This window comes from Amblyomma maculatum, chromosome 3 (genome assembly GCF_055883805.1).
Source record: "Amblyomma maculatum isolate TAMU_Amacu chromosome 3, ASM5588380v1, whole genome shotgun sequence".
Taxonomy (NCBI): Eukaryota; Metazoa; Arthropoda; class Arachnida; order Ixodida; family Ixodidae; genus Amblyomma; species Amblyomma maculatum.
In genome coordinates this window covers 174,522,208-174,543,965 of record NC_139346.1, presented here as the reverse complement: position 1 = coordinate 174,543,965, position 21,758 = coordinate 174,522,208, and the positions used below count along the sequence as shown (strand labels likewise).

General features: G+C 47.0%; 1 protein-coding gene across 1 annotated transcript; it reads right to left on the bottom strand.

The window, feature by feature from the left end:
* Positions 1–1,087: 1,087 nt before the first annotated feature.
* LOC146197004 (high affinity choline transporter 1-like) lies at positions 1,088–19,561 on the bottom strand. The gene is made up of 7 exons (XM_084597107.1): positions 19,406–19,561; positions 18,496–18,644; positions 18,001–18,150; positions 14,889–15,018; positions 7,694–7,911; positions 3,762–3,960; positions 1,088–1,971 (listed from the first exon to the last, which is right to left on the bottom strand). The coding sequence occupies exons 1-7, from the start codon at positions 19,536–19,538 to the stop codon at positions 1,088–1,090; spliced, it is 1,863 nt and encodes a 620-aa protein (XP_084453233.1). The 5' UTR covers positions 19,539–19,561.
* Between the last annotated feature and the right edge of the window lie 2,197 nt (positions 19,562–21,758).

Here is a 21,758-nt window from a genome sequence, read left to right as displayed (position 1 = left end):
CGCACAATACGCAGACGTTTCGCATATCGCCTCTACCGAAAAGCAACCGCCGCGCTCGGGATTTCATTTGAATAACTTGACCTGATTTAAGTTATCTGTGAGGCCAATGTCCAGTGAAAACTCAGTAGGCGCGGTGTATACCGAAACTAAAAATACTTGTGGGCGAACGTTTGCTTCTGCGTATCGAAATTGCGCCAATTTCATAGCCCGTGAGCAATTGCACCAAGTACAGAAAAACATCAATCCTCTTATTACGATAACCAAACGCTATACGAAACCTTGATGGATCATCGCGTTACATGAAGCATACAGACCGTCATAAGCTTAAAGCTTAGTGGCTTGCCTCCTTCCCTGCAGATTGCCTAGTATTGGATCCTCAGCGACCATCACCTCTCGAAAGCGGGAAGGAAACTATGCCCTCAATCCTTCCAAGATTTAGACTGCGAGAAGTGCCAGGAAGCCCCGCTGAACAGTTTGCAGGCAAACCAATTAAATATATATACCTTCAGCGGGGGCTATAAAAATGAGGTCTGCACACTGTAATTGTATGTGATTGTTACACATACCGTTCCATGTGTGTAAACAGTGTCCATGAGCTCGAAACGCCAGTAGCAGAGAAGAATCAGATAACTGCAATAACCTGGCCACTCTGGCCAACACCATTGGCCTTCAGCGCATTCATTTCGTATTTGTTCCAAGAGGAGCAGGCGACGATGAACATGGCTCCCGATATCTCGCCAAATTCCCGCACTGCTACAAATAAGATAATGTTCTACAGAAGTAGGGTGCGCTGCCAAGCGCGAAATGCGAGCAGCACGGTAGTCAGTTCGCACTTAATTTGTTAATGACAAAAAAATTGTATAATGCGCACAACGAGCAGTAAAGTAGTTTGTCTGTACGCAGTCGTCGCACAACTATCCAGTTCTGCAGCCGTGCGCACATAGCCATACGTCGTAAAAGTTGCCAAGCCCTTAGTTGGCGTGCAACGGCACTGAAAGAATCTCACACTGCAAGAAACCTTCTAAAACGTGATTTTCGTGGTCAGTAGGAGAAGCCGGTCCAGTTATTTGCCCGTTGTTTCTTTTGGCTACGGGTCCGCGGCGTTAGCATTAGACGAGGTTCCAGCTGCCACACCCTCGGTCTTGCTCGGATCGAGGCTACGCCTGGATGCCCCGCTACCTTCCACCAGACTATCTTGACGTTCGACCACCTTAGAATCGGATGCGGGCTCCCATTTGGCGACTTTCATCGGAGTCCATACCACCATGGTCATTGACTCGTCTTTGGCTGCTTGCTTCCGGTTCAGAGAATTTGCTGTATTGTGTATTCCCATGTAAGGGCCACTGACTTTCTTGACATCGTTCGCCAGCGGGGCATCACTCCTTCTGGTCTTGCTTCTGAGGTCTCCAACGCTGGATTTCCTCTCTTTCTTTGAGTCTGTGGAAGAGCTGGTTTTCCGACGCCTGCTGGTGTGTACACGGTTACCTTTTTTGGCCTTTCTACTGTCAATGGTGCTGGACTTTTTGGACACTGTGCTGGACTTGCTGGCCGTAGATCCAACTTCTTTCATGCCCAGATCGGGTACCTCGTCGTCTGCGCCAATTTTTGAACTCGCCCTCAGAATGTGACTCGAAGCCTGCTGGGCAGAAACGTTGATGGGAGCTTTGCCTTGGATGGGACCCATCACGCGATGGGGTGCCGGGCCTGTGACGTGAACTCCACTGGCAGGGTGGACGTCTTTACTGTGCTGTTTATAGCGGTAGCAGTAGAAGATGTCGTAGCGTGCTGGCAACCAGCCTTTCTCGAAGCCTCTCGACGCAACGTACGAGCCAAGCAGGATGGTAACCACGCCCAACGCCATGCACGTCAGCCGAAAGGGAAGCACCTGGCTTTCCTGTTTGTGGTAGAGTGAAAGCGTTCCTAGTGGCGACTCGATCAACAGCCAGTGGAAGCCACAGCCGATGATGAAGGCTGAAAGAGCAGGAATAATTTAAGGAAGAGTGGCCACTAATCCTACCCCAAAAGAGTGTCCATGATGGATACGAGGCTTACACCGGATGACAAAGTGTGCAGTGCTAGTGGTGCAAGCGAGCCTTCATGCGTCATGCATCACGTTTATGCGTTATCATCGGCATTCCTAGTAACGTCTTGTCCAAAAGAAACTCGATGCCAATGCCGGCGATGAAGGCTGAAAACCAGAGCGATTACAGTGAACCTAGGATTTAAAGCGGGCGGCAAACTGCGGTGTTAGTGGGATATGCGAGCCTTGGGGGGGCCACCATGGTCCACGCCTAAACCAGCAGAAATAGCACGTTTTCTTCTAATGAAGGGGTTCTTAAACTATCGTGAGAGATAGTACGTCGACTACCATTCTGCGGCATCATATGCTTTATAGAAGCTGTGAGCATACCGTTATGACAATATCTGCATTAAATTTGCCTCGTTTCGCAGTCTTGGATTAGTTTTGCGCATTGTACAGTTCGTTCAGTACATACGATTATCAAGATCGTAAATATTTATGATTAGTCACTTTAGAAATCTGGTATGGTATTAGGATTTGCTGAGAAGCCCCGCTAGGGTGGTGCAGTGGTTAGGGCGCTTGGCTGCTGTGGCCAAGGATGGGGGCCGAATCTCGGCCTCGGCCGCCGCTTATCGATGGAGGCGGGAAATTAGGCGCCCGTGTGCTATGCGATATATGTGCGCATTAAAGAACCTCAGGTCGTCTAAATATCCGAAGCCCTCCACTACGGTGTCGCTCATAGCGTGAGTCGCTTTGGGACGTTAAACCCCAAAAGCAAACCAGAATGTGTTTATATATATTTTTATGTGCAAAACGAACACGCAAAAAGTAAAAATGGCAGAACGATTGCCATGTATCATATTCCGGCATTTGCACGTTAGTTTCTGATTTTCAAATTACTCTGCATAGAATTCACGTGCCCACGTTGAATAGCACTGCGTACCAGGAATATTATGCTCAGAAAGGTTCGAGCTTCAGAGACGAGAGAAAATGCTCTTGGGTTACTTGGGAGTAACATTTAAAATTTCAGAGGTGTACTTTCTGCATTATCGCCGTAATGCTAAAACGTTTGTTAATATCGTCGCATCACCTTCCCCCTACGACTTCATTATTTCTACAAAGAACGTGTACCATCTGGTGACGGGGCTTTTTTCCATTGTTAAATGAAGGAGTGGCGCAGGTAGAACTTCAAGACGCTATGTTCACTGAAGGGCACGAAACTGTATTGCAGTAGGAACCTGATGTAGATGAGAATCTTTACTGCACAGCGCAATAGTGTGTTGCAGTTTTACACGAGGCGTGACCGGCTGCGTCTATAGTATAGTGCCCTCACAACTAGGCCAAGGAAGCTCACCTGCTCGAATGGTAACACCACCTTCTAAGCAGATCACCGGGTAAAGCGATTTTTTTCTTGTCAATGCGAAGAACGTTTTCTGGTCACACGAAGCATGAGACAAGAAATGCTTTCGCGTTAAAATTTTGCGTAAATTAAGCAAGTGCAGGGGCTATTTTCCACCATTAAGAAATAGTTGCTACTGTGTATCAAGGAATCGCAAAACCTCCTAGCATTCTCAGTCGGCTGCTACTTGCACAAGCATAATCAAGAGTTCGACGCAAATCTGGTGTCTCGATACAATTCGGATTCACACTACCAGGCAGAGTGCGTACTCTGTTCTCTTCAAGGTCATCGTTGCACTATATCTGTATCCGTGTTTAGTATCTTGGAGTTCTTGCTTCGTACCGATTAATGAGCCGTACGTGTTGCTGCCTTTGAAATACAGGAGACATAGCAACTGCGGGAATAGCAGCACGTAGACCAGCTCCGAGGAAAGCGACCACGCCTCGAACACTGACTCCACGGACAGTGCCATGTAGGTGGCCGACGACCCGATCAAAAACACCATCAGGCGCAAGACCAGAGCCACCTCATCTTCAGCTGCCTGCAAGAAATATAAGATATCGGTCACTGAAGAAACAAGAGCAGTGGGGTGAACACCTGTTGCTACCAGCGAAGCTCGCCGCAAGTCACTAATTTTGCTTGCTTGAATTCATTTTCTGCTAGTGATGCTCGGTTCCCTAAAACAAAGATGTTCTCAAGTCATCCGCTGTTCGCATTCTCTGCCACTTACGCGGGTTAATAAGCGGCAGAAATATCAATCTAACAGCAAGTTTGACGATCCGGGAATGCACTGGACCTTTGAAGAAAATAGCGAAGTTATGATCGTCTCCCAGATCAGAATACTTCAACTAAATTCGGAGATTCAATTAAGACGACAATAACGCACAAACGATAAACGTCGCACCAGAAATCACAGACGCTTTTACGGTCAGACCACTGTCCAAGAACATGGACTCAGCTAACCATGACGAAAGAAATGTCAGAGCCAAGACCCTTGACAAACATCTAAACAGAAAACATTTTGTGATGTGCGTCGACGCAGCGAGGCAAAAAGGCTGAGGCGACCGCAGCCATGGTCACTGACTCACGAAGCAAGCCCGTATACGGAACAACTATGCAAACCAAATGCATCCTGACGGCGGAAGGGTTGGGAATAGGCCTAGCAGTCTCGGAAGCAAACCGAAGACAACAGAGTTACTGGAAAGTCTGCAACTCCCAAGCCGTCTGTCGAGCCTTTCAAAACAGGATTACTCGCATAGCGAACAAGTTCCTGCCCGGCCTGCATGAAGAAGCAGATGAAGATAAGCAACACACGATTGTCTGGGTCCCTGACGCAGGGGTGCAAGGTAACGCTAGGGTAGATGTCGTCGTCTGAGGTTTTACTAGCCGGGCGGCGGAGCCATCGGTAGAAACTTTCACAGCACAAGAAATATACAAGGACACAATACGGGCCTGTAGGGAAGTCGTAGAAAGTATGTATTTTCACATTACACATTATGCCGAGAGTAAGCCACTACACTTCGGCGCCTACAAACACATATGCGAACAGAGCCCTGTACCAAAAGATATGGCCCACACGATATACAAGAAAATGTTTGGTGCGGAGCTACTACTACATTATACCGCACAACATATAGATGTAAGCCTAGCCCCATAATGCCTAAAATAGATAGCCCTAGCCCTGAGCAAAGGGAGAACCTTGTAACCGGCTCGGACGAGCCTCGGTCATGCTAGTGCAGCGAGCCACAGCCGCCGCTAAGACCAACAGACTCCTGGGCAAAGGATTGTCGACTATTACTCCCTCGCCAACTCTTTCCTAACCAACTACCCCTAACCTCCAATTTCAAGTAATAAACTTTATCAAAAAGTAATAGCAAGCATACAATTCATGATCAAAATCCATAACGAACTAGCCAGTTCACGTGGATAACATGACCGCACAGAAAAGCATTATGGTGGTCGTCCACTCCGTGTTCCTTATGGCCCACCCGAATAGCAACTGGCCAGATGACGAATTGTTGAAGCTTCAGTAGTTACACAGGCAACTGCTCATTTGGGGAATAACCCCTATGCCGAACAATTGCGTCACTGCGCGAAGAGGTAATCTCCATACCCGTGAAAAGTGAACACTACCATTGACGTGCGAATCCCAACGGGATACACTTACTGATGACTTAGCGCTCGCACAATTAGATGAACCCCGCCGGCGACCAAAAATAGGGTTGGTTTCTATCAGGACAGGGTTCTCAAGGTACGTTTTTCGAGCAACATATTACTCGCAAGATATGCACATGTTCAAAAGTATTAAGAGAAGACTGTTCAATTACCCAAAAGCCCAATTCTGATCCTACGCTGAGTACATATTTAACACGAGGCTGAAGAGAAGGCCCATTTGGCTATCCAACATAGACACGCTAACATGAGTGATTTTGTCTAAATATTCTTCGCCTAGTTCTTAATAATTTCCTGATCTTTGTCTACCGTACATTACTGTTGGAACGAAAGTTTTAGATGCCACGAATTCAGAGTGTCAACTGTCAGCCCTTTTCTAATGTTACTTCGTGGTTTCGACCCAGATGAGCCAGGAATAAGTTGATGAAAAGGGTATTGAAGGCCCAAAGAATCGCAGCTTGCTGCCTGCGCTTACATCCGTGTGTCTGTGTCATACAGTCAGTTCGCCCTTTTTGTCTGCACCAACGCAGCTCTAACGTGATGCTGTCACATCATGGCCAGTTGTGAAACTTGGTTGCGAAGGGCATTGCCTCAGTAGGAAAACTGTGACTGAGCAAATGAAAAGAGTGTTCAAAGAACAGCTAACTTGGAGTGAAGATTACCGAACTTAATAAGGAGACATCCCAATACAAAAAGTGCAAAACTCGTAGCACAAGAATAAACGTGCAGAATTTATATAATGCACGACCACGGCATGTACCTCACACGCAGCTGCCCGACATCCATCCAAGTGTTTCCCTTCATATCCTCAAACTGAACAGGCTCTTAATATACTCACCATTCATAATTTCGGGACATGCGAAACAAAGAACCTGTCTTTTTTATGTCTGAATCTTTAGGACAATCCCTTAAGTTAGAGTATAATTTGTAATTAAGGAGTAATTACTCGATAGCATCAACCCAAGCGCAGCCGTAAGGTCGCTAAAACTCTACAGTTTCGCAAGAACTTAATGGATGAAGAAATATTCATCACTGTCTAGGTTAAGGACCTGTGACCACCGCCTCTCCGGAGCAGTGGCTCTGCCAGCTGATATAATTAATGGGCTAGCAGAACAGATGAAAGGCTACGGAGAACCTGTCAGTAAGCTTGAAGAAGGAAAAGTGTTGGACTAATCTTTGTACAACGCCTCCTCCATCTTTTAAGAAAGCCATATACTCACCTTACTATCTGGTGTGACAGCCATTGTAGCTCGCTCATTTGTTAGACGTATAGCCACGTAAAGGCATTGATCCGAGTTTCAAGCGCCAGGCCATGCCGAATTTTAATGGTAAACCATTTCTTGGTTCATGGGTAGCGTGGACAAAATGTGTGGACAGGATATGTGACCACGATTGAGATGTGTACATCGTACACATAACGATGATAACTAACGACAGCCAAATAAATAACAGTATAGATCAAAAATGAAAATCAGGTAGGTCATAGCAATGCAACGAACAAATTACTTCTGAGTAATCCTAATCATGATACCGATAATGATATAAAAGACAACACAGAAAACACAACTCACTGGGAATTTAGATCACTATCAACGCTAATTATATGACGTCGTCAGATTATAAAGTTACAAATAATATTGCTGATAAGATAATGTAATTTATTGGAAGTGATGAAGATTGTGATAATTGCGATCATTTTAGTTATTGATAGCGCTAATGGTAGCTGATCACGTGACACGAGCGTTTCTAGACAAAAAGTCAGCAACGAGTTGACCTTATAGTTACATGCTGCAAACATGCTCATAACGAAAGTGGGCACGGAGCTCTCAGTACCTCCCTATTCACGTAAGGAGATTTATTTGCCTCCCTGTAATATTTTTGCAACAAAAAAGCTCCAGCGAAAGCTTCCCAGACTTTATTTGTAGCCTGGTGGCTGCGCTTAAGTGAGTGCTAATGAGTGCTCCCTGTTAGTATTTTATACACTCTGGCTAATTTTTGCAAGATGTTGCTAATTTCCTCATCGCGTCATTTGCGCCTCTTCGCTCAATCTGCAAAGTATACCTGCCTGTACGCATCGAGAGAAACTGTCACCGGACACTCACCATAGGCCGAACCAGGGCCTGGTAGATGTTCTTGGTCACCAGGAGAGAGGCGCTGAGCATGGAAGAGTCCACGGAAGACAAGACAGCTGCTGTGATACCCATCATGCCCAGAATGGGGACTGGACCAGACGTCAGGTAGTGGATGGAGTAAGGCAGCACTCGGACACCATCTTGATCGCGCAGATGGTATGGTCCTAGGTAGCCAACTGCTGTGAAGTCTAAAAAAAACATCATGGAGGTTTAAAGCAGGAGCTGAATCTAGTTACGACGAGCTAAACCATGCAAACCATGGTTTTGCATGGTTCAGCAAGGTTATGCACGGTTTAATAAAGGGAACGCTCAAGCTTCGCCGTCGGAGTACATGCGATTACACCGGCAACACGGCGTCTTTTCACTCTGCGATCTTTTATGTTTTTGTTTAGGTTGCTTTCCGTGAAATGAAGGCAGAATGTCACTTAATTCTCAGCATTTCGGCACATATATACACTTAATTATTTCAAGGTCATTCACACACAGCGAGAAGAAACTTGAAGTTGCACCTCAAGTAGTAGAGATTATGCTCTACAAATTACAGCCGATTTGCATAGGCAGTCCAATACAAAGTAGATATGCTAGTGCAGCTTACCCCTGTTATAATTTCTTATAAATGTTTGCTTTTTTTCAGTGGAGAAATTTAATTGAAAAGCAAGGAAGTGCAGTTGAATGCGATCGACCATGTAGGCATGGAGATGGGTATAAGCTGCTTCAATAATTCTAGGGGGCAATTTGGACCACTAAAGCGCTCTGAGGCAAAAGCTTCTGTTGCGCGTTGGTCCAAAGCTTTTCTCTACGGCACCTTTCTTTTTCACTCCCACCTTCCTCCTTTTCCTGCTGTTGTTGTTGTTGCGACTATAGGAAGAAGGAAAAGAAAATGCCGCTGCCTCGTGCGGACAGGAGAAAATAGAAAAGAAAGGAAAAGAAAAAGAGACAAAGACGCGCGTAGCAGGAGGAGGAGGATAAATATTTATTATTTTAGTAAGTCAGGCAGGCAGGAGCTTCCGCGCTAGATAGCCAGGAGCCCTTGAGCTCTGGCGACCTGGGTTGCACGCTCGATGGCCCGCAGTTGGATTACCGGGCCCGAGGTGAGTATAGCGGCCTCCCACTGCTCGCAGGTGGAGAGCTTCAGATCCCGCGGAGAGGGGTCTTGTGAAGTTGGCCCTCTGGTGGCATAAGTTAGAGTACGTGGTGTGTACAATGACTGGATTTGGGAAGGAATGCATCTATAAGTTTCGCCAAGTGACCTCCTGTGCATTTGTAAGAGATTTGCGTCCCGGAGGGTATAAGGTACGTGTTTGACGGAAGTGTAGTGCAATTTTTTGATAGGAAACCATACGGTCTCTCGTCGACCTCATGAGGGGTTGTCCCGTCGCCCGGCTGACGAGTCCTCGGGCGAAATTGTGGGCAGCCTCATTACCAGGAATGGAGGAATGTACTGGTGTCCAGATTAGCTGCATTGAACGGTGAGTTGTTTGAGAAGCAAGTAGCAATTTGAGCGCTAATGAGGATATCCTGCCTTTGCTGTAATTTCTTATTGCGGTTTTCGAGTCGCTAATTATATGAAGGGCTGAGGTTGAGCTTATCGTGAGGGCGATCGCAGCCTCCTTCGCTTCCTCCGGGGTGTTGGTAATTACCGAACCAGCCGTGAGTTGTTGACCCTGATAATTTACAGTCACAATCGTCCAGGCGCGTAGCAAAAGCCGTCGTCCACCACCGAAGCGGTGGCGGGTGCTATGATGGCTTGTAACCGATACAACCAGCGGTGGCAGGCTAGCCCTCACCGGAAACGGCGGGCACCTAGCAGTCCCAGCCCCGTGGGGCCAGTAACAGCCCTCCTCCTTTTCCTTACGAATCGGTTAAGGTGTCGCGGAAAATTGTGAGAGATAATGTGCCTTTTCTTTCCTGTAAACCAATTGGAAACACCGCTGATGCCTGCTGTACCGCGTCTGCTTCTTTATGCTGTTTAGTGCGGCGTTCGAGGAAGCGGCAAATGAAAGGCACCGCACGGACGCCTGCATGGAACGCCCGGCAGGGTCAGCTTCGTATATGCGTGGATGGATGTACGACAACTTTTATTGTCCACCTTAAATAGAGGCCCCTTGATCCCCACCCCCGGCCCGCAGGCCTAGGGGATGGGGGCTGGAGCCTCCGCGACTAAAGGCTAACAAAGAATTTGTCACTTCGCGGCCTCGGCCCCCAGGCGGACGGCTTGTTGCTGCCGAGCGGGGTCTTCGCTCCGCAGCAGGGCGAATTCCCAGCTCTCTCTGCTATTGATATTTCCTTCGACTCCAGGGGAGTCGACGCATCCCCATATAATGTGGTCGAGAGTACCCCTCTCCCCACATGTTTACAAAGAACATTTTCCTGTTCCCCTGTAGTATGTGAAAGGCCAATACTGGGTTAACGAAATTTCCAGCTTGCAGTCGCCGTCAGTCGGTCGCCTCTCTATTGCTTAGTGTCTTATCCGGTGGTGACAGTAGTTTTCCGTTTAATCTATAATTTTCAACGATTTCACAATGTGTTTGCGCGCGTTCATCTAGGTTCTGGCAACCCGGCAATTGCCTGGTAACATCATGACCAGATTTGACGTCCTTATGACGTCAGTTCCGGTCATTAATATGGCCGGATGTGACGGTACGATGACGTCACATCCGGTCATGACAAGGTAATGACGTCATAGCCCGTCATCTTTGTCACTAGCATGATCACAGTCAGTATCACTATAATTACCAATTACTACTCAGTTATTACCTAATTACTCATTATAGTAAACTAATTACTGATTACCTTTTTTACTAATTGCGCAACCGCGCTGGCATGATGCTAGAAAAATTTGGAGGACGCTTAAGCTTCGCCTTTAAGAGTGGAACGCGATAGCGTTATTGCACCTCGTCGAGAAAACTTACTAAACGCAAGGGTATTGGGGCATCCTCGCACCGGTACCCGCGCGGCCCGAAGGGGAGAAGCGGGTGAGCGAAGATAGTGATCTAAAGAAAGGAAAGACGCTTGATTCTACAACCTGTGAGGGTGCACGGCGAAACGTCAGGGGCGAGTGGCGCGCCACGTGTCGGGGCAGCGCCGCACATTGCGAGGAGGGGTTCTTCTTTGTTTGCCGCAAGATGGCTCTGCATGTGCGCAGAGCGCAGAAGAAATGTAGCGGAAACGTACTTCGCTACTCGTGTAACTGCGACTTCTGTAAGTAACATGCTCATAATTACCGATATACACTGCAGTATAACGTTCTACGGCATGTTTCTAAGGCAACACCGCATTCACTAGAAGCGCTTTTATACCGCTTTCAAGCATCGTGGTAACGTCTCCGTCTCACACTCCGGAGACCCTGGTTCGATTCCCACCCAGCCCATCTTAGAACTTGCTTTTTATTTATGAAGTGCATGCCGGGATTTATCGCTCACTGGACGCCGACGACACCGGCTTTTCTGCGACACGAGCTTCTTAACGCTACCGCGTTAAAAGGAGAACTGTCCGGCATGGCTGTCAGGATGATTGAGAACTTTAGTGTGATAAGGCGGCAGACGCCGGACACCGCATGAGGCATTAAAGACTTTCGCCTTGAAATGAAGAGAGAAAGCTATGACAAACTGAGGGCTACGGAGTATGTTCGACCCCCTGAGGATCTTAAACGTGCACTGGCATCGCATAGCACCAGAGCCATCTAGACTAGATAAAGGTGGCTCGGACAGCACACGGACGCCTCTCCATTTCACCTCCACAAAAGCGCTGCAGTCGGGCTCGAACCCGAATTCGATTTAGTAGTCGACAATCTTATCCACTAAGCCATCGCGTAGGGCCACAGCTGTTTGGTTTGGTTACGGAATCTATAGTACCAAAGCGACACAGACTGGGAGACGCCATAATGGAGTGTTCCGAAAATTTCAGCCACCTCCGTCCTTTATTGTGCGCTGATATCGCACAGAACATGACGCATTGTTTTCACCTACATTTTGCTATACTTTAATTCGGGGAAAGCAGTACTACCTTTATATACCTTTATATACCTTTATATACCTTTAGTGAACAGCACCGCTGGCTGCAGTCACGGATTTCGCCGGTGTCTGTCTGAAGCAGCTCTCTCTCTCTCTCTCCATCAATTTGAAGCGTGAAAGAGAAGGTGGCGACCGTGCAGCACGCGGCTTAGCTAATCAGGAGGTGCAAAGCCTTCGGAGCTGCAGCCATTAAGAGAGTGGCGTTAAGGATACCCAGCTCGTCCGAATTACTCCGTAGCCTTCAATCCGGCACATATTTCTCTTTTCGCTTTAACTCCTCCCATGCTCCCTTCTCTTATGGCGTGGTTCAGGTCAGGTGTCCCCGGAGAAAGTGTGACAGATACAGTGACTCTACTTTCCTATAAACCAACATACAACAGCTGTGCCACGTTCTCCCTATTCACTGCCCTTTACCTGGCACACATGGGGTCTCACTGCCTAATCTAGCATCAACCCACCGATCCAGCCCACATACACATCCTTAAGGCAAAAGCCTTTATCGGCACATGAGTGAGTCCGCGCCGGCGTCCGTCCATCCGCCGAAATTGTCACACTCGACATGTAAATTAAACGACGTCATCACCCACAAACGGGTGAGGTCCCATAAACAAAAAAGCATCGGCTACGAATCGAACGCCAATACATATCGATTAACGAAATAAATTATTGATTAACTGAAACAAGACTAATTACCTACAAAACTAAAATTTATTGGAATTATTGTAGAATAATATTGTTACACGTCATAACAATAGTTCCTGCTGTCTGCGTGGGGCGGGCTGGCGATAAAGAGGAAGAAGAGGAAGATCGCGGTGAGTGCGCATGAAATCGGCCGCCGCTGCTTTGCCTGGTTTCAGCTCCTGTTTTCTGCCTCCTGTGCCGAAACGTCCCGTCCTTGTCTTTTGACCCTGTCCTTCTGGACTGCCGTCTCGGGTCGCCAAAAGAAACCGTGACATTATTCACATATAAAGCAATTACAATTAGTGAATTCACCACGTGACGTTAACAGATGATTATCATGACATCAATGGGATATACCAATACGGTGCAACAGGTGGCGCGACAAGTGGTGCGAACATCATGCGAGGGGTGGCGTGACCATTCCATGACTTCGTAGAAACCGGTTTGACTGCGCGTTCAAGGGGGTAGTCATTAACTATTTCCTGTGGTACGAGAGAAGCCCATCGCCCCAATATGACAGCGCCCGTCTCCCCTTTGTGAAGTGCACTGCACGGATGGCATCTTTAAACGCCCCGTTTCGCAAGCACCCAAGCGCGCTCATGCTGCCAAGTGTAAACGTAAACAACAATAAGCTCAACCAGAAGCTCAGCAAGGTTCCAGTAGGCCTAGTTTCCTATCATTTCCCCTGACCACAAATCGATGATTCTAAATATAGACCCGGTGAAGCACAAGTAAATCTATGACTACATTCAAAAGCGAGACCTCTTTCTTGGATATTCAGAAATGAGCATACGCGAATCAAAGTTTTAAACATCTAATGTCCGACTTTGTCAAATTATTCAACAGGCGCTAGTCAGTAAGCAGTCAGCCATACTTCACTAAAGATCGCGCAAACGACTCAATAACCACCGCGCTATAAAGTATTCCGCCTCATCGCACTTTAATGGTCTAAAGTGCGCCTCGAATTTCTTTAACTACGCTAAATTGGCCGTCTTAAATCAAAATCAGCAGCGCGGCCAAATGAAGTGAGCAACAAGATGCTGCGAAATCTGGGCGATGACTCAATCACTGCTCGCGCAAGATGCAAGATTGCTGGCAACGAGTACGACTTCCGACCACCTAGAAGACAGCGCAGATCGCCATTGAACCCCAAACTTGGCAAAAAGCTAAGACTGAAAATCTAAGACCAATTTCTTTGGCGTCGTGCGTGGGGAAACTCACGGAACATGTGATCCAGACAAGACTAAACAGATAAATGGAAGGCAACGGACTCTACTCCGTCTATAATTGACTTCAGACCTGGTCTGTCGGCCCAGGGCATTATGCTGCGAATCCTACACTAGATCATCGAAGCGGATAATACTAAAAACACGCGAGTTATCCTGGGCCTGGACTTAGCAAAGGCGTTCAATAACGTCAAACACAAAGCAATACTAGAAAAACCTTCAAGATCTCGGCGCAGGTGCAAAAGCTTACAACTACGTAAGGGACTTTCAACGCGAGAAGCAACCATCCAAATTAAAGAGCACAAATCGGACAAATTTACGCTGTACAGCAGAGGAACACCCCAGGCCTCCAGTTCATTCACCCCTTCTCTTCAATGTTGCACTGATCAAGATTCCATCAAAGCTAGAAAAAAAAAATTACAGGGTCTCTTTGATGTCTCTTAAGAGGAGAAAGACGAAAGCCTACCCTTCCTATCCTATAATATGCCTCCCATCGTTAGCCTCTTGTCGGCATTCGTTACATATAATTATAATTGGCTTACAGGAAAGGGAAGGCGCAGTATCTGTCCCACTTTCTACGACAAGGGTGCGTTTGGACGGTACACCATGGCTCCTGTCGCGTGGCGTTCCTTGGCGCGCGTTCAAGTGTGGGATTGCAGATGGCAGGGACGCATCCCTCCTCGGCCAATCAGAACGCCGCAAACCCGGGACACGCTATGTCCATGACAGCATGACCAGCTAGATGACCATCTGATGGGGCTGGGACAGGTAGGTCACCACCGCTTGCGGCGGGGGCTAGCCTGCCACCGAATTTTTATCTGTTGTAGGCCGTCATTGCACCCGCCACCGCTTCGGTGGTGGACGACGGCTGTTGTTGCGGCGCGCGTCTTTCTTTCCCTCTTCCTTTTCTTTCTTCTTCTGTCTGCACGAGGCAGCGGAGGTGGCTCAGCTACAGAGTCAGTAGCAGGCCCGCGCATTTTCTTTTCCTTCCTATAGTCACAACTACTACAGCATGAGTCACTAAAAGCTTGTACGCGAACATTACACTCTGGACCGCAAGAGGAAGTGATGGACAAACTCAAGGCACCAAATGACCCAACCTTTAAGTAAAGGCAGCGGCACAGTTTTCTTCGTCTAATATAAATATTAATAAGATAAGGAGATTGTGCATATAATTGCGCAAGACATACAAGAAGCCCTCAGCCGCGAAAACTCTTGGACTGAAGTGAAGAGACTGGCACTCACTGGCGCTCTTGGCCGCGGCGCCGATTACGGCGGGAGGGATGGCCAGGACGATACAACCCAGGGCAGAGAGGTAGGAGACCATGCGCGCGTCGAAGTCAGTATCGCTGTGTAGCACTCGCTGGAAGTAGACCTGCGTCGTAAGACGCAGCAACGATGTTTACGTATACCAGAACTGTTCAAAGCTTATGAGGCCATTTCAGCTGCGCATTTAACGATATGACGCGATAGCGTATGCTACTGCCCGAAATATAAAGTCCGGTTTAAAACAAGCCATACCGACGTCCCTGCATGGTACAAGGATAGCGGGCCTCACTCAGTGAAAATCGTCTGGCAGTCTCATTCTCATATCACTCTCGCACATTGTCACGTCCCAAGGACCCGCAAACGTGCGAGAAGACGTATGGTCGTGTAGGCATGTACAGCGACGTGCAACGGACCCAAGAAGTAATCCTAACTTCGAACACAGTCTAGTAGCAGCGCGCTCCTCACGCTCCATCGCTTCGTCGTCGTTGTGGCATAGCGCGGAGACCCCGCGGTATACTAGGCACCTGGCAATATGAAAGGAGAGGACAGAGCTGGCAGCTCCTGCGAAACATAACGTCAGGCAACCCTACGTATGTACATTCAGTGCGGGGTCATATGCTAGCTTCCAGCTACCACCTACTACAAAAAAAGTAATAAATTTGTTGATAGGAAAGGGAAGGTGCAGTATCTACTGTCACACTTTCTCCGCGTTCTTCTGAACAGCACTGGGAGGAAAGGGAGCAAGGTGAGAATGAAAGCGGAAAGAGAAAGCGGCGCCCTAATGGAGGGCTCCAGATGGTCAGGCGGTTGTATCTGTAGGTCGTAGTATCTGGACTTGACGTATTTTAATTTAAAAACGCAAAGTTTAAAAAACCTCGCTTATTTCAAACGTCGCTTGTGGCATGTTTTCTTTTTCGCAGTAGACACAATAAGGCCGCTTTTCGAGGGGCATTCGTCAAGTTCTTATGATCAGTACCATAACTTTATAAAAGGCGCACAGGTGAAGCATCACAATGAACGTACATCTACCTACTTCAGCGGATAATAACAAACTTTGTTATGTATAACAGCACAAAATACCGCTAGAGCATGACGCCAAAGTTGAAAGCATTCTTTGAGAAATTGAACGCACTCTCTGTGTTTCGCTTTCTTTATTTGAAGGGCTGCCATTCAAATACGATTCATGCTGAGCTAATGGCGGTTTACAGCGATGATATTCAAGCCCGTAAGAATATCGTCAAATGATGCAGAAGATTTCATATCAATTAATCAAGCCTGGGCTACTAACGGACTTGCTGACCGTCTCTTGAGGGCTGGTGTACCGGTGCACCAGAAACTGCGACGAGAGCGGGGGCTCTAGCGCTTGCTGACCGGTGGATAACGGCCGAATAGTGTAACACGTTACTGTGAGTACAGGTTCAGTGCACACCGTTTTTTAAAGCAACCTGCACATTACGAAGGTTGCCGCGTGCTTTCGAAAATCTACTGTCTGCTCGATGACAATGCGCTGTTCACCCAGGACAGATAACGACAAAGCACGCTGCCGTCAGGCTACAAAACATTGCATCATACTCCACATCACGTGCTCCGCATACACCCACACTCGCAGGAAATAACTTTTTTCTTCCTTTCCATGAAGAACACACTGCGCGAGAACACTTCCGGGATGACGAGGAACTGAGTTTTTGCGTGAACTCTCTGCCAGCACGCAAATAATGAAGAGGTCTAGTGCGATGGTCTGCCCCAGCTGTCCATCAGTGGCAGAAGTGCGTGGTCTTGAGCAAAGAATATATATATATATATATATATATATATATATATATATATATATATATATATATATATATATATATATATATATATATATATATATATATATATATATATATATATATATATATATATATATATATATATATAATTACAAAACTGGTACTCTAGCCGCATTTTCTTATCTGCCTCTATCTTCATGCCGATAATACTAACTTTATAAGCGACGCTCATATAATCTCCTCTGCGTGGTACGTAAAAAAAAAAAAACAGTGGAAAGGACTCATTCACAAGGAGAAGAATTCCACGAGACTCCGCTGGAAACGTACAACTGAAATTTTCTGTACTTGAACTTAAACGACAGAACAGAGCGCAAATGAGCGAGCAACAACAAACACTACCAAGACACCAAGAAAAAGTATTAAAAACAAATATATTGATTCAGCGGGGGAAGACAACACATGGCCAACTCTGCGCGACAGCAACGCAGAAGGCGGGGATCCGACTTGGTACGTACCGCACACCACAAGAGAGCGGGTGGGCCATCAAGGCACATCTCGTGATTAGCATTAAGACATCAAATCATTGATGCTGATCGATCAATGGCAGTGTGCAGCAATTTACTTTTCGCAACTGCCCATTTCAGGCGCTTACTACGCATGCTTCCACACTGCTGACGAGACACATTGCTCTATCGAGGTGCATGCACGCGCCACCGAATAGACGTTGTACACCCTAAGGGGCGCTTGGTTCGCGGTTGACTGCATTTTAAATTCCCCTTTTCATTGCGGTATGCAATGACTCATTATTTTAAGGGCGAAGTGCGAGACCAGGGCGGGTCTCCGCCTTGGCAGGGAGCGCACGTCTTTCAAATGCGGCGGTGAATGTGCAGGTCTTCCTGTTCGTTATGATTGAGCTGCGCGGTCACAGTTCGTTTTATCTGAGACTCGGTGCCGTAGCTCTAATTCATAATTTTACGGTAGCACAAAACCCTTTTGTTATAACTGCGAACGTCATGAGTAGGCTTTGTACTGTATACTATGCCTAAGAATGTTTTGATTCAATTATGACTACTGAAGCCAATACGAAGAAGTCACTCATTTTACGAATACATTGTGCCTTCACGCAAGTCACAGCCTGGCGGTAGAGGTCTGTTTAGTGGGTCAATGAAATAAATAAAACAAATAGGGCACGAAAAATGCGGTGCACGCGGGGAGCCAAAAATGATCTGAAAATGAATGCCTTAGGCGGCAGTCCTTGTGCCACTTGGCAATATAATCAGCAGGTGGCATCATTATTGGTTAAGTAATGAATTCACCTGCCATGGGATGCCTCCGAGCGCAGCCATTAGGAAACGGTCGAAAAGAGGGCTGACATCGCCGGAATCCACGCTGCCAATCCAATCGTTGTGCGGAGGAGCCACCGTGCCAACAGCCCTACTTCCCAGACAGGCAGGCACGCAGATCCACTGCGCGCACAAAGAACAACACTACTGCTGGAAGGGTTAACTGCAGAATCGTTGCGGCCGGCAAAGTGACGGAGTTGAGTACGAAAGTTAAAAGCCTAATACAATAGCACTGAAGAGCACTGATTCTCATAAGATCACAGTCACTCTGCTATATAATCAATGCAGGTTAGACGAACTCTGAAAACTTCTTATCCTTGTGGGATGATTCAAAATATGAACAGTTACTTTAAAAGCAAGGCGCGTTGAAAGTGCTCTGGATCAGGTATCGAGTCACTCCGGTTGATTTGGTGCCGCTATTTGATAGGGCAGTTAGAAGGCACATTGGGCTAAAGTAAAAAGACTTGCCAGACAGACGAAAGTAGCGAGGATTTGGAGGCCGTCCGTGCGCGTGACTGCATAGAAGCCGCCCATCGAAGTGTAGAAGAACACGACCATAGCGGACGTGATTACGAAGAAACGTACTTCCACTTCCAAAAGTACAGCCGCTGCGTCGCCTGCGAGCGAGTGCGGCGTTGAGAACACAGGCAGCTTATTAGGCACCACATTTCGATAACCAACGTATGAGGAAAGGTCGCAAAGAGAGTAATGGAAACAATCATTTCACTTACAAAAATTCTGGATAAGGGCTTTTCTGTGGCGGGAAGTTTGTGAACACGATGTTTTAGAATAGCGTATGACTTCAAGACGAAAATCAATACATTCACAGATTATATGGAAAATTTCCATTATTTTGCGATTTTTAATCAAAATGCACGGACAATTTTTATGATGGTTTTGACTATCCAACGCGAGCGAAGGACATGTGCATGCTTAAAATCGAGATTTTGCTGGGAGGCTGCACCATTCCAATCACCTAGCTTGTTCTAGAAACATTATATTTCAGATTGTACAGTTGCCGCATAATTAAATGTGATTCCCCCAAAATCTGTACCTATATGGCAGCGAACAAAGCATATCAAACATAGTGTGTCAAGCTACCCTATCTCCGTTCTTGTATTATGACAGCTCTAAACAGTTCTAAAAAGTTCTTGGGGAAATAGGGCCCCAAATAAAGCTTCCTCGCAAGGGTTTGAGGTAATCTCGCGACTCTTGTGCGCTACCTCATTGTTGCGTCTGCATACAGAAGTGTTGGGTATCCGCTTTTAAACTTAATATGCCCTCAAACAGGTGTTATAAAACAAACTACGTGTAGTCACCGGACTCACAACAACGGATATTTTAAGCACGTGAGGTAACGTGAACCAACCAGACGCACCCAGCGCCGCCAGAACGCTAGCCGTCCAGAGTACTTCGCCGGAAACGGCTGGGAAACAGAGGAGTAGTGCCATCCAGCGGCCGTAGCGTTGCTGGAATGGGTCCAGCATGGTCACCGGTTTTAGAGAGCGCATCCTATCGGAGAAAAAAGTTCCACCTGCAAACGGGAGACGGTCTTGAAACGCGCGCAGTGCACCGATGTGATGATCATCACGGTCGAAAGGAAGAGCGGACATACGTGAGTAATGAGGGCGGTCCCGATATACTAGACTTTACGGATATGCAAAATGGAGCACATAGGGGATGAATGATTGGGTGAAAGGGGGAATCAGCATTATGTGATCGCGATTATAACCCTAAGTCTTGCACTGCACAACGAGAATCTCCCATAGAGGACAACTACTAGAGTGGGACTTGAAAAGAAAATAAGACGCCCCAGCTCTTGCCACCGGGAGCGCAGAAAGATTGTATTGCTATGTTACCGTAAGAAAGTAAAAAGCGAAAAAGTTCCGCCGTCTCGAAATAGAAAAATATTGGATGTGCCGTCTTTAGAGGCCGTCTATTAATCCCATATATGAAGCTCAACGCTCAGTCAATAGCGGATAAAGTTCGCGTATAGCACGCTGCCTGCTTACCGATAACCAGACTAATTGCGTATCCCAGCGGTGCATGGCACTGCACGATGCCGTTCTTGTACACAGCTTCCGCTGTTCCGTTGAGATAGCCGCCACCAACCCAAGCAGCTGAGGCAGAGGAATAGGACAAAGTTATTCATAGCCAACCATGTTCCAGTGAAGTATAGATCCCAATACAACTCCAGCCGCAATCTCTGTCTGCATTCAGAGCCTAAACATTGAAGAGCGAGTACATATCTGACAGTCTGGCTATCACTCCCTCAAATAAGGTTTTTCCTCCCGACCCTGTAGTCCCAAACCGACACACACGTGTGACAGCTCGAACTACTATTTGCAGCGCCGCAGATGACGTATCAGGCTTCGCACTTTCTTTTGGCCACCATATATTTCTTCCGTCCCTGGGATCGCTTCGCAATCAGCTGTCCTCAGAGTATACTGCTTACTGATCTCGCTGCAAACCGCCACTATCCTAGCGCTTACCGGCACCCACACAGAGGGCGCTCTTGATCCTACGACAGTAAAGTCACTGGATAATTTTCAGAGTACCGCAAAGGTGCCCGCGGGCACCATTTCCATTCCAGGCCGCCGGGACCGGCCGCTGTCTGAACGGCGAGTGACCGCATCCGTAGGCTTGTAACGTGTTTTTAAACTCAGCAAAACGGGAAGGCTCTGGCACGTTTATTCAGACAGTGTCAACACTGATTGTGCGGTCGCTAACTTTAATACCGTAGTCAGCAATCGAGGGAAAAAAGTAAGTGTGTGGGTGGATCGGCGAAAACTGCAGGTCGCCTGCTATTGCAAATCCCCGGCACTTTGAATCGACTTGTTTTCTACGCGCAGTGCTTAGGTGTTACAACGTTATAAAATGACGGAGTGTGAAATAGCATGTCAGCGAAAATCGCAGGAACGTGTAGGTATATTAAGTCGTGGAGAATGCCGTCCGTCGGCGCCGCGGGGCCGGACATGGTAAAACACGGAGCGAGGTGCGGATCGTTATCACGCTCTGAAACGATGAATCGCTTTGTATAAGCAACATAAAGTGAAGCAGCAGGTTCGCCGAGACAGCTTAAACAAACTAAGATACAATTTAGTATCGCCGTCTCTGCGCCAAGAACGCCAAGCAGGCTTTGTTGAAGCATATTGTTTTGCGCGAACTTAATTTTTTTTTTTTTTTTTTTTTTTGCGGCGCCGTCATTAAAGGAACGAAAGCTAAAGCACTGGCCTCGCCCATTTTCAGCGCGAAAAAAAAAACATGGCTTACGATACCATGGCTATCACCGCGCGGTTGTGAATATTGTACTTTTCATTGTTTCATGGTATCCCCTGATGTTTCATCGCCGTACACCTTGTGCCACCAATTTGCCAGAACCTCGCTCATTAACTGCCGTCAAAAATTGAAAGGGCATCAAAATCGTACATTGATGGTTGACACACATTGTCCAGAAGTCGCCAGCTGCGAACACACAACAAATATGGTTGGTTGGTTTAGTTTATGGGGTTTTAACATCCCGAAGTGACTCAGACTATGAAACACAGTTGTGGAGAGCTGCGAAAATTTCCACACCCTGGGTTTATTTAACGTGCCACTGTAAATAAATAACTAATAAATCTGTGCATAAAGCTTTATGTACGTTTACATTAATAATAAAAATAAAAAACGAAGAGGTGCGCGCGGTCATCGATCCGCCTACGAACACGCGCCATACGCTTTCATGCACG

Excerpts from the sequence above, each read along its gene's own strand:
- LOC146197004 (XM_084597107.1), bottom strand. The coding sequence starts at position 19,538 with ATGCGCTCTCTAAAACCGGTGACCATGCTGGACCCATTCCAGCAACGC. Across the intron at positions 18,645-19,405 it reads TAGCGTTCTGGCGGCGCTGG|GCGACGCAGCGGCTGTACTT; the intron begins GTGCGTCTGGTT and ends ACTCGCTCGCAG. Across the intron at positions 3,961-7,693 it reads AGGCCCTGGTTCGGCCTATG|GCAGCTGAAGATGAGGTGGC; the intron begins GTGAGTGTCCGG and ends TATTTCTTGCAG.